Below are 13568 nucleotides of genomic sequence, written 5' to 3' on the forward strand. Positions count from 1 at the left end.
CAGAAGAGACTGTGAGCAGTAGAGCCTTTTCCCTCACATTCCATTCACATCCACTTACCAAAATGGAGAGGAAAACGTCACAGGATCCTCTCACTCTGCTTCAGTATTTGTAAAATTCATGACAACAAATGCACTTATTTCAGAATTATGCTATCTCTTTAAATAACAAAATGGCACATATACAAGAAAACCTTTTTTCCCTAATATATTCTGTCCTTCTGAGACAGCTGAAAAGATCACATGGTAATAAATGTCCCCTTTATTATCATAATGGATGAAAGTTTCAGGGTTTCTTTGTATCTGCAAAATCACCCAACTATTCCAACTGACTAATTTTGCTCTAGTGCATGCAGGGGAGAAGAGCAGGCAAGAATCTTGAAAACAGGACAAATCCCCTCCCCAGCAAGTTCCTAGGTAGAGTGGGAAAGTTACTGCATAAATAACAGCATCAGGGCAGTATTTCTGGAAGATAAAGTATAATGTAAAGTCGTGAATCAGACACAAAGGTTCATGCTGCAGTAGCTTGCAATTTTTATTATGTATATGTGACAGAATGTTAAAGAGCCATAGGTTCTGTGCAAGATATTTTTCCTAAAATACTTTTGTGAAATTCATTACTCAACAGAAATGTGTTTGACAAGATTATGTGCTATTTAATTAAAACCAATAAATAACTTTTCTCTTTAGCACAAATTCTATCCTCAGTATACCAGCACTACAGCAAAAGACTTAACATTTCAGTGTTATCTACACAGCACTGGCTGAAATTCTCTTCAGTGCATTCTCAAAACAATACAACTAATAAATCTGGTATCTTAAGGGTTGTGTGATACAAATGAAGACATCAACTTCAGCGGGAAATTTCACTTAGAATACCTTAAATTTCAGAAATCCTCTTAAAGAAGAAACCTAGCTTGAAAAACTAAGCACCAATTCTGTCAATGGCTTCTATGGAATGCATACTTCCAAAAGGTCCATATGGTGATGAGCTGGAGCACAAGTCCTGAGGGACCTGGGGTTGTCCAGCCTGGAGAAAAGCAGCTCCAGGGAGACCTCATCTCTCTCTGCAACTGCCTGAAAGGAGGTTGTAGTGAGGTAGGCACCAGTCTCTTCTCCCACGTAACAATAGGACAAGAAATGGCCACATGGGAAAGTTCAGATTGCATACCAAGAAAAATTTCTTCACTGTGAGAGTGGTCAGGCACTGGAACAAGTTGTCCAGGCAAGTAGTGGAAACACCATCCCTTGCAGTGTTCAAAGAACGCGTGGCACTTAGGGACACGGTTTAGTGGCATCAAAGCAGTGCAAGATTAATAAATGGGGCTCCATGGATCCTAGAGGTCTTTTCCCAACCAAACATTTCCTTGATTCTATGGTTCTACACCAGTTTATGAGAAAATACTACTATGCAGAAAATAATTAACCAGGTTTGGGGAAGAATACTTCATTCTTGGCACATTAGAAAAGCATTACAGTTACAAGGAATTAGCAGCAATAATAAACTGTAGTTATGAAAAGCATAGTTCTCAATGGATCCATTGTGAACTCTGCACAGAGAGCTTAAGTGTTCAGATGCTGTACATGTGATACAGAAGTTTAGGAAGTGCCTACAGTAAATTTTGGGAGGGAAATAGAATTCCTGAAAGCATATCACACCTAATGAATCAGAATACACTACGCATCCTTTTTCTCAGAAGCTGGGCCTCCATTTTTGGGATAAGAAGTTTAATAGCAAATGATTCCCCTTACTAATTGTTGCATAACTGCAATGTTTATTTGGAGACAGAGATCTTTTAATTTAAACAAGATCTGAGGCACAATCTAAGCCAAATTCTGAAAAAAAAAAAAAAATCTATCTATAAAGAGAACTTTCCTTATTTGCAGACACAACTATGTGCTGTATACAGTACCGATACTGGTGTGGAAATGACACAACCAGCTACTGGATAAGCATGAGGAGCAAAAAAATCAAACCTCCATTGGCTACTCTTTAGCAAATGGATTACTCCATTTTCTTAGAGTGGTAAATTTGAAAACCTAACCCCTAAAAATATAGTTCAAAGCATATCCATAAAAGAAAACAGATAAACAGCTACATAGTTGTAATCCGTGGAAAAACAGAGGACAGATATTTTAATTTTACTCACAACTGGCCTGCTACCCACATTGTGAACTGCACAAAATAATTTCATTTTACCAACCAGATGGAGAAACTGATAAGTATCTTTGCAATATGAATTTAAACATGTAATAAGCTAAGGGCACAAACAGCAAAGCTCAAAAACTCCACCAAAATGGCAACTAGCTCAGCTCTGGCCTCCAGGGCTACAATATAATTCACAGGTCATTCTGTATCAAAGGAAATTATTTTAGCTCTTGGCCTGGTTAAATACTATCAAAATTTCATTATATGCTCAAGGACATTCCTTTCAGCAGGAAGCTCAGGCCAGCTTCAGAGAGCAGTGTGTGTTGGCAGTGCTTGACAAAGAATGAAGCAGATAAGGAAACACAGTAGGCCTAGCCTACATGTGAAGAGAGTGAGGACAGACTACGCTTTTTGAAAAAATTTGATGAGGCAGTTCGAGGAATTTGTGTTGATGTGTTAAGATTGTCTTTTTTAGCTGGTAAAATGACTTCACTTTATCCTTTGTAATTTCACCAGGTTCTTATGTGTCAGCTATCTTTTTTGTTTGCATCAAAGACCTACAAAAAACTGACTTGTATTAAGCAATAAAAAAAAAAATACAAAAAAAAAAAAAAAAAAACCAAAAAAAAAAAACCCAAAAAAAAACCCAAAAAAAACCCCAAAAAAACAAACCTAAAGAAACACTCTCAATGTTGGTAGTTTTTAAAACAGGGTCCCAATAAAAGACTCTGTTAGTATTATGAATTATGGAAAGTGGGATTTCTGGTAAGCACACTGAAACACACAAAGTAAAATACATAAAAGCACTACAGGAGAAATAATAAAATCCACTTCTCAAAAATAAGTCAAAAACTACACTAGCAGTTCTAACTCCCACTGTTCTTAGTCATTGCTGCTTTTTACCTGGATCACAAACCACTGGTTGACCAACATGAGCACAGTCAGATGTTGAGCTGAAAACTTTATTCACAAGTGACATCAATTTAAGAAACCACAAAATCAGAAATTTCTTCTTTTCTTTTAATTTCAAGATATATATTAAAATAAAGAGAAATGAGAGCCTGAAAATGAAATACTGCTTTTCAGTTTAGACGTTTTTTTTATTTAGTAATCATTTGCGTAGCAGCACCACTTTTCAGCAGTTTCTGTCCACGTACGTCAATGACGCAACAACAGGAAACACAAGCGCCACTAAACTGTCAGGAGCAACAGGAGGAACAGTGGCACCCATACACGTCTATTCAAAGATAGGAGGTTAGGAAAAAAGATTACAATAACCTGGCAAATTTCTTAATGGTTTCTAAGGTTAGAAGTTCAGGTCAGCCATTTCAGATGCTCCTTCCAATGCTTTCTGGCCATCCATTCTCTATGCATGCCTTTGGGAAGCATTTACTCCAGAAATTCAGCACACTGGTGGTTTGAAGATAAGAAGGGCATTCTTGCTCCATAGTCAGTTTCTGAGAACACTTGGGAAAGTTTTCCTTACTTATCTGATATATCAGCTGCTTAAATCAGAACAGTCTATGCTTATTCAGAAAGGACTCCAATAGCCAAGACAGCAAGGACTGTATTCTCATTGCCTCTTCTCTCTACTGTCCTCCCCCAGAATCCAGGATATAGAATGAAACAAGAAAAATATTATAAGGCTTTGAATAAGAAAGGCTACCTTTGCCAAATTTGGTCATCTGCATATGTCAGAGTGTCAATGAAGCCATATGAAATAGAAAAGCAGTAGGAAAAAAAAAAAATCTATTTCATAGACTGTAATGAATGCTGAGATAAATTATCTTGCAGTAATTCACGTATTTTCTTTTGTGTAAATTTAATTTCTCATAAGATCATTTGTCTCTGAACCAACAGTGACAATTCTAAAAATTATGCACAAAACATTAAGCAAAATCACTGCTAATAAACAAACTACTTCTTTTTAAAAAGCCTCTGAGTCTCTGCTCCATGGAGAAAAATATTTCAATACAGAAAGGTGTTTTCTCATATACAAAAGGTTTGGTCCTAAATAAAAAAGATCCCTGTGACTCTACTTGCAACAGCCCAACAGAAAAGCTAGGATTTGCTCTGCCTTAGGAAGCAATTAAGTGCAGCTAGGACATTAATCAGCTGGTTTTACGAAATTAATGCAAAAATGTTACTCATTTATAAAAGAAAATTCAAGTCATAGGAACATCTGGTGTCTAAAATTAAACAAAACCAAAACAAACAAAAGCTGTAGCCATGTCAAAATGGTTATAGAAGAAAACAAAGGAGAAAGTATGTAAATGAGATACGGAAAATTCTGGAGTAATATCACAATCCTAAACCCAAAGACAAGGTCCTTCGAATGAAGACAATCACTACAATATAAAAGAAAAGATGGCAGAACCTCAAAACTGAGTACTTCCCAAGTTTTGAAAAACGGTTTGTATCCACAACAGATAGTTAGTACCACATTTCTTATGATCTATCAAAGTGCCACAGCATTTATGCATGCTGGAAAGGAAGATTATCAGTTGGGAAATTTACTTTCCTATTACCTTTTTAGCTTCCTGTAATTTCACTAACAATCTGATTTGGGACTATATAATAAGGTCTAGTAGCTATTAAATTAATTTTACTTTCAACTCTGGGATTAAAACCAAAGCAACATGAAATGCAACTAAGTCATGCAGCAGCAAACTCTCTTTATACTTCCCATTTTCAGAATTGGCAGCCAAAATATTAAAATAAAATCCATGTTATTCAAAACTCTCTTTATTAAACTGGAAGTAAACAGCTGTCTGAATACCTGCCTCAGACTAGAAATCAAAATTTAATTCTAGAGGTCAGACTTACAGTGCAAAAATGGCCCAAAATGCAAAAAAGCCTTTCAGCAAGTTGTAGCATAGTCACACCTCCCTTTGTTGGAAATTTCACACTGGGTTCTCTCCATAGCAGAGGAACACAGTAGTGCTTACCTGTTTATTCCCATAAGCCATAAAAAGGAAAAGAACACCAAGACCTCATATTAACTGCAAAGGCAGATGAATGAATAGTAACACAATAATGCAGAACACAGGGCAGCAGTCCCCAACACTCCTGCTACCTACTTCGGTGGATTTTTTTCCTCCAAATGCAAGTTATTACTGAAGGGCTGAAGGGGTAATAAGCAGAGGTGACAAAGTCCTACAGGGACTCAATACTGCCATCCTCACTACATACAATTATGTCTTAGGGATGTCTTTTTCCACCAAGTAAGTTCAGTCACTCCATTCAAACACAGTTCCATTTCACATTGTGTATTCAGCTTGGTAGCTCTTTTGGACTTTTTTCACAGCATGGACTCCACCTCAATAGATTCTCACGGACAACTACTTCTTTTTGCCCAGCCTTACAAAATCATTTTTCCTCCTACTGTGATCACTCAAAGTTCAAGTTACTTATATGAAAAGGAAGCCAATGCTTAGAAAGAACCCTGATATTTCTTTCCAATAAGTTGAAACTTCTCCCAATACTAGGAGGGTGAAAAGAAATTTTGTGATGACTTTAGAAACTGCAACACCAAGCATCTATATGCATTACACTTCAATAACAAGACACCAGGAAGTAAGCCCAAAGCTGAGCATATATTCTCAGAGGAGTTCAAGTCATATACCTGCTTAGACCTAACAAATACATATCTACCTGCAGAAAATAGGACATGGTTTATTTAGTTTCAAGCTAACCTACATTATTAAAAATTAAGATTTCTCATCAATCTGCTTTTCAAAAAATATAAGATTCTCAACATATTTTCTCCCACTTCTGTTACTGACTTCTCCATTTATACCATTTTAATTTTAACACATACATCTACAAAGAGATTGCATGAACCTGAATTTTTAAATCCAAATGGCAGACTAAGAGAGAAGCTAAAGATGTCCTATTGACAGCCATGTGCTAGGCCTCACAGTGTGCTTTAAATTCAATTGGCAGCTTTTGTAAATAGCCATAATGGATAACCACAGAAGACGTCCAGTTTCTATGATTCACCTTTCTATTTTATACTTGTGGGGTTCCAGTTCCTATATTCTTAATTGTCAAGACATTTCCACTAGAGACAACAGAAGCTACATTCAATTTGTCAGGTCTTCTGTCAGCAAAAGATAAAGCTACATTTCATCACACCCTGTGTGATGATTGAAGCTTCTGGACACTCAAAGCACTTATGTCAGTCATACCTGAATGATGAATACTGAGAGAAATTCTTAACGTAACTGTACCCATCAGCTGTAGTTTCTCATCTTTATTGTAAAACTGCAGCAGCCCCTCCCACACCACTTCCATCTTTCCATTGTGTGTCATTCTTTGTGGCAGAGTGTCCTAGGGTGACTTTATGATGTTTGTATCCCCAGTCATCTGCTCTGTTTATGCTGGATATTATATTCTGTGCCTTCAAGACTGGTTCTGAGAGCAAAGGCAGGGAGAAGAAGTATGCAGTTTGTTATCAGAAACTGCACTCCTCCTCCACATGCTGCACTGGATTGTTTTGTCTGGGCATGGACAGAGCAGAACAGAGCCCTCCTTTGCTTTTTAGTTTAGTTTAGCTAGCTGAGGCAGGGAAGTTTGCACTGAACTGTCTTTTCTTTCCCTTTTCTTAGAACTGTTTGAACCTGCTCCAGACTGGGGTCCTGGGGAGCACTGAGAGCTCGCACTTTGTGGCCATCGGGGCCTTCTCTGGGCAGCAGCCTTTCCCAGTGCCGGAGGGACTGATAACAGAGCAATCACCCCCAGGAGACACTTTCTGAATTTGTCATCTCTTCAGAGCGGCGAATGAGTTTTGTCATCTGGTATTGTTCATTTTTTCTGCTGGGGAGTGCTTCGCCTGTTAAATAAACAGGTTTTTTCCACTTCTCTCCAAGGAAATTTTCCCCAAACCGGTTGGGGGGGGAGGGGGATTTGCTTTCTGGAGGGGCCCCTTTTGGAGGTTTTCTCCCACATTTGCCCTAAACCAGGACAGACAGAAACATTCTTTTTCTGGACCTTGCTGGTTTTTGGCACTATTGTATCATCTGTTTATCTTGCTTAATATATATGCAAGTCACAACACATACTGGGGTTGATTTCAAGCAAGTTATCACATGGACCAGTCAGGCAAGTGAACATGTTCCCAAGCCACGCATCTGCAATTCTTTCCACCAAAGCACAGACCTGAATCCCTCTGTCCTGACAATCTTTCATGAACTCATACAATTAGCTTTTAAACATCCACTCAACTGTCAAATTTGGTTGAACTAGTCAATGAGTTAAAAAATTATCACAGGTGATGTCAAAAGACTGTGCACCGGAATAATACAACAAAAATTAGCTTACAAAAATACAAAAAAAACTAATTTAAGGGAGTATTTAGAGGGAGGATGGTGCACAATCAAGAAGCACAGAACTACATCATTATAAAAAGCCAGACAGCCTGAATATGTACTTAATGACTTGAGATTAGGAACCACAGGTGCAAATTATTTAGGTGAAAAATTCAGAACTAATCAAAGGTAGTATTAAACAGTAGAGAGCTGAGCAAGTATCAGACTCGCTTTTGTGGGTTATCTCTTTGACCACACAAAGCAAGAAATTAGTAGTTTGAAATTCACCTGATTCTTTTGACTTTAAGGCCTCTTTGATTTGCTGTTTAATTTTCATTGCTTCTTCTGCAGTCAAGTCCCCTTTTTTCAGTGTCACCACTTGAGGCTGCTCATCTTCCTTGTCACTGCCATTGTCACTGTCATCATCGGCAAGTGGAAGCTGCTCTCTCTGGACAAGAGAGAAATAAAAGCCATTCTGATCATCATTCCAGTTGTGGGTCAGTACTCCTTGGTTTCACTTTTGCAGAAAGGTTATTGAGGAGACTTGGCAAAGCTGCCAGTGCCAGGCCCTCCCAACACACGTTGTCCAAAGGACACTCCAATTCTATCACTGAGACACGGCTTCCCCTTGAAAACATTAGCATGGGTGCATGGGCTTCTTCAATTAGAGACCAGAAGGAACTTGGAAAGCAAGAAATTAATTCCTTTTCTTCACCATCTTGACCGTGCAGCACTATCTGCTGTGCAACACTAAGAAAAGCTTTAAATGCAAGGGTCCAAACTTGAACCTTCCATGCTGTACTCAAAGCAGCACAAAGGGAAATGTGGGTCCATGGTGGCTGGGTTATTAAACCTGGCTAAACAAATCACTGTAAGCAGCACTGACACAAGAAAGATCATACTCCTGTTTCTGCTCTCTCTAACTTGTGCACTGGGACAGATGAATCAATTGGGGTAATTTTTTTTTTTTTTTTTTTAATAAACCTTCTGGCATGGAAACCTCAGTGCAGCAACCTGAAGTCTGGCAATATTAGAGGACCTGAAAACTTTATACTATAAGGAAAAGTATAGACAGTATTACTGTAATCTACTGAATATGTATATATATGTATGTATGTATATATGTATAAAACGATAAGTTCATTTCTTAACGTATCCTGTAAAATCCTATTTAGAGGGAAACATATGTTAAATCATATCGGAAGCAGAAAAAAACCTGTGCCTCAGGAAAGGCTGCCTTTTAACAAGCTGGCTCAGACCCTACCGCCCCCACCCTGCCTTTCCAGCCATCACAACACAGTTCATGACCGCGGACCTACAGCAAGATGTTTTAGGTTGGGAAGGACCTTAAAGATCATCCAGTTCCAACCCCCTCGCCGTGGACAAGGCACCTCCCACTAGGCCAGGTTGCTAAGAGTCCAATCCAACTTGGCCTTGAACAGTTCCAGGGATGAGGCATCCACAACGTCCCCAGGCAACCTGTCTCACCACCCTCACAGTTAAGAATTTTTTTCCATATATCGAACCTAAACTTCTCCTATTTCAGTTTGAACCCATGTTATCCCTTACAATAATTTTTTTACCATACTTTTAGAACATTTTTTCCCACACCACCCCTCCCCTCCACTGCCCTGGGCTTTTTAAAGTCCAGTTCAAGCTCGGACATCACCGCTGTTTCCTCCGTGCCCCCACAGGCCCCTCGGGCACGGAAAGGCCGAAGCGGCTGCTCCGCAAGGCCGCCACGGCAGCCTTGCAGTTGTTTTGATCCGCCAACACGCAAGCAAAACCAAGTTACGATTTCAGTCAGTTTTAAGCGAGTAACTACGGCTCCCCCTTGCATTACAAAACCCTGGAATGCTGCTGCTTCCCCACCGCCCACTACGCGAGAAGGCAGGGAGCGGGGATGAGCGGGCATCAAGGTTCGTGGAACGCCGGGAAGTGCCAAGAAGCGGGCGCTGCCCCCGCCCAGCCGCGCGCTTTACCTTGGTGTCCACCGTGGGGCCCTCCCGATACCCGACCCGCCGCTTGAAGCGGCTGAGGAAGGCGGGCTCGGCCGGCCGCACATAGGAGACCTGGTTCCTCTTGCTCATGGCCGCCGCCGCGCGCTTCCCTGCGTTCCCGAGCTCCCGGCCAATGGCCGTGCACCCCCGCGCCGGGCGAAATGGCGGCGCCCGCGCCGGCCGCAGGCAGGGGGCGGGGCCGCGCCGCTGAGCGCCAAATTCGAAGGCGCCGCCATTTTGGAGCGGCGGGAGGGCGGGCGGGAGTTGCCGGGGTCGGAGTGGCCATGGCTCCTGGCGTGAGAGGTGAGTGGGAGCGGCCGAGAAGGGGCTTGGGGATGTGCCCTCGGTTCAGGGAGTAGGCGGGGGGACCGGGGGACTGAGGGACGGCTCTACCCGGGAGAGCCGCGCTGTCCTGTGCCCTGGCGGGGCATCACCCGCGTGGGAGAACCAGTGGGGCCAGGTGCAGCCGTGCGGAGGGGCTCGGTACCCCCCGGGGGGGCAGATGCTCCGGGGGGTTCAGAGCGCTGCCCCGGGGGTGTCGGGGTACCTGGGAGTCGGCCCTTTCCCAGAATTACTGAATAAGCTGAGTCCGAAGGGACCCACAGGGATCATCGAGTCCAGCTCCTGGCCCTGCACAGCACCATCCCCAACAATCACACCGTGTGCCCGAGAGTATTGTCCAAACACTTCTTGAACTCTCTCAGGCTCGGTGCTGTGACCAGTTCCTTGGGGTGCCTGTTCCAGTGCCCAGCCACCCTCTAATTGAAGAGCCTTTTTCTAATATCCAACCCAAACCTCCGTTGACATAATTTCAGGCTATTCCCAGGGCTGTGCACGTACCTATAGGTCTGATTTCAGTTTTTAACTGCACTCCTCTCCTTGATAACTTGTGCAATTGAAGAATAAATTACTTAATTAGAAGTTAAAATATTTCTCAGATGTTGCGTAAGTCAAAACAGCACGTAAAAAGCTCATGCAGCAGTAGGATATTTAGGTAGTATGAATGTCAAAGAGAAGGTAGGCATCTCTGCACATCGTTGTTCATTCTGCTGTTAAAGATAATCCTCCTACAAAAAAAAACCTGTGTGCTTTTAAGGATTTTGTAAATATTTTATTATTGGAATATTTTGAGGCATTGTCTTTCATTGATATTTTGCTTATTTTCTAAATACAATTTTGTTATTTAGTTAATATTTTGACTATATTATGTGTTTTCATGTTACATTCACCCTTAAGTGAAAAATAAGTCACTTTATCTACCTATGGGGTAATATGTGCTGTCTCCTTGAAATCTGAAGCTGTGCAAAATGAGCCTCACTCACAGAATCAGTGAGGTTGGAAAAGACCTCTGAGATCATGGAGTCCAACCTACGACTGACCAACACCTTGTCAACCAGGCCGTGGCACTGAGTGCCATTCCAAACACCTCCATGCATGGTGACTCGGGTACTTCCCTGGCAGCCCATTCCAATGTCTAATCAGCCTTTCAGTGAAGACATTCCTCCCGATGTCTAGCCTGAACCTCCTCTGGCACAGCTTGAGGCTGCATCCTCTTGTCCTGTCACCTGGGAGAAGAGTCTGACCCCAGCCTCCTTCCAGGCAGTTGCAGAATGATAAGTTCTCCCAGAGCCTCCTTTTTGCCAGAGTAAACAAATGGCACATTGATAATGTCCACATTAAAGGACTGGAGCTTTCTCTTCCTCTGTAACAAACTGAAATCTTTCTGCCAAAGGAAGGTAATTACCAAATATTTCAATGCAGTTCTGTTCATGCATAAAACAGGTATTTATAAGGCTCTCCATTTATTTCCCTCTGTACTGCTTACAGTATTTTCTATTTAAGTGAGGAGTTTTGAGCAGTAATTTTATTTTAATTTTTGAGTGTCTCTCTTTTCTTTTATAGGAGATCTGCGTGACTCTTCAATATCTTCGTTGAACTCAGCTAGGTAAAATAATATTGGCCAGTTCCCATATATTAATCATATTGCACAGAAAGTACAAACAAAACCTAGCATAACTTTGTGAGATAATTTAAAGTTTTTATTTCAGTCTTTACCTGCCTAAGATTGCTGCCTTTCTCTCCTAATATCTTTACAGGCTTTAAAAATAATGTACTCATAATAAAACTGTTAAGCTGACATGTTGGGTTCCTCTTGGAATGCTGCCATGCAATAAATTTTCATTTGTCCACTAATTCTGCAGCTGGGCTCTAGAGTTTATATGAAGAAATATCCCACTAGGAACTTCAGTCCTGTGAGGGAGCCCTAAACTAAAACAAAAGCCAAAAAGCCCTCCTCTAAGTGTAAACTGTGCCACAACTCAGAATAATGTTATACAATGAAAGTACATTTGGCAAATTAATTTGGTGTGTCTTAAATCCAGTATAACATCTTCCCTTTCTCAGCTGCTGCTTATGTTCTGAACCCTTTCCTCTGTCACTACCCAACTGCACATTTCATTCATGAAGACCTTTCCCTACTTCGAAAACTGTTCTTCTCTCCTGTTACCAAAAGTAAAAATAGCAGTTACAACACCCTCCTGCTAAAACTTTTGGAACAGAATGAAGTAAAGTAAATCCAAGATTACTACCACTTCATGTAAGAATTTAATTCTTTAATATTTTATGGGTGTATTGGTATTTATGGCAGAACTCTTCAGAGCCTTAATGTAAGTCATGCACAGTTACTTATTAAATCTGATAAATGTGATGAAATTGGTTAGGGATGTTTTAGATGCAGGCACTTGCTATGCTTTTTTTGATTCATTGATCAAGAATTGATTCTTTTTCCCCTTCTTGTGAGCACCAAAGAAAAATGTTAACAACTTTTTTGCTGGACCATAGCATTATCTGATCCATTGGTCCATTAAAGCTTCCAGGAGTAAGAAGAGCATCTCATGTTCACTGTGCAATGTGTTCTTTTAGAGGTAAAGCTAAGTACAACAGCAATAAATTGCATGTAACTGTGTGTTCTTTGTTTTTTAAATCTGTCACATTTTTACTTCTATTGATTTTGTCTACAAGTAGTATGATTTTTGGACAGACCTTTGTAAGGCTTCATATGCTTCATCTGATTGTTGCAATTTAATTTTATCAGACATCTGATCTATTTGGAAGCAATCTAATGCATAAACATTTATTTAGTGTTGAAGGTGATGCTATCAAAGTTTTTGTAAGAGTGCGTCCCCCTTCAGACAGAACTGCATTAACCGATGGAGATCATGGCCTGTGTTTATCTGTCCTTTCATCAAATACTATCCGCCTGCACTCAAAGCCTGAGCCAAAGATCTTCACTTTTGATTATGTTGCAAATATGGAAACAACACAGGTAATAATTTCCAGAATCTCATAACTACTGCTATTTTCAACCAAGTTTTGGCAACTACTCTGCTAAGCCTTTCTAAAGATGTAGTTAGTGCATTAGGTCTAATTTTTTCAGTGGTCAGATTGGAAATATGTTGTTATAGTATATGATGCTGCATTAAATTCTGCTCTCTAACAGTTTTGATGTGATTTTTTTTAGCTGTTTTTTTCTTCAATTGGAGTTTGAATTAAAATTGAATATTTTGTTTGTAAACATTATGGTAACACCATAGAGAGAAAATTTGCCTATTGAGGTAAATGTATAAAAATAACTGTCAGTCAGTAGCTGATATTAAGATGTTATTTCACAGAATTACAGAATATGCTGAGTTGGAAGGGACTCACAAGGATCATCAAATTCAACTCCTGGCCCTGCACATTTGTATTTAAGGAACTTCAGAGTTTATATTCTATTTACTATATTTCCATCTTCTACTTTTGCCTTTTAAATGGATGCATTGCTCACCTGGGACAAGTAATACTGGAAAGAAAATCCTGCAATTTAATTTCTGTAATATGGTGGTTGACATTCTGAACATAATTTTAATTCCGCTAGGACTCCCAATTCCATTTAAACTCTGTTAAAAAAAACAAACAAAACAAAGCCTCCCAAAAACTTCACCTGCTCTAGGCTCTTCTTGCAGATCTAAGAGAAAAATGTGAAGATAGATGAGACTAAATTGTGCAGGTCTGTTGAATGTGCCATTGCACAGTGGCAAATATTGAAAGCTAGATTTTATAAGTGTCACAGGC

The 13568-nt window shown here is 40.2% G+C and overlaps 2 protein-coding genes across 5 annotated transcripts in view; one reads left to right on the top strand and one right to left on the bottom strand.

Moving 5' to 3' along the window:
• KIAA1143 (KIAA1143 ortholog) overlaps positions 1–9589 on the bottom strand; it is a 39730-nt gene extending 30141 nt beyond the window's left edge. For both annotated transcript variants that reach the window (XM_053984378.1, XM_053984370.1), the window contains exons 1-2: positions 9438–9589; positions 7744–7903 (exon numbers count right to left, since the gene is read on the bottom strand). In XM_053984378.1, the coding sequence (XP_053840353.1) occupies positions 7744–7903; positions 9438–9545 (268 nt within the window). In that variant the 5' untranslated portion in view covers positions 9546–9589. The remainder of the gene's footprint in view (positions 1–7743; positions 7904–9437) is intronic.
• A 119-nt stretch (positions 9590–9708) lies between these two features.
• Positions 9709–13568, top strand: part of KIF15 (kinesin family member 15) — a 34210-nt gene continuing 30350 nt past the window's right edge. For 2 of the 3 annotated variants that reach the window (XM_053984290.1, XM_053984298.1), the window contains exons 1-3: positions 9709–9758; positions 11358–11400; positions 12597–12780. In XM_053984290.1, coding sequence (XP_053840265.1) covers positions 9740–9758; positions 11358–11400; positions 12597–12780 — 246 coding nt within the window. In that variant the 5' untranslated portion in view covers positions 9709–9739. Of the gene's footprint in view, positions 9759–11357; positions 11401–12596; positions 12781–13568 lie in introns of those variants that run through there. The other variant, XM_053984307.1, reaches the window with a different exon arrangement.

This window comes from Vidua macroura, chromosome 1 (assembly GCF_024509145.1).
Source record: "Vidua macroura isolate BioBank_ID:100142 chromosome 1, ASM2450914v1, whole genome shotgun sequence".
Classification (NCBI taxonomy): Eukaryota; Metazoa; Chordata; class Aves; order Passeriformes; family Viduidae; genus Vidua; species Vidua macroura.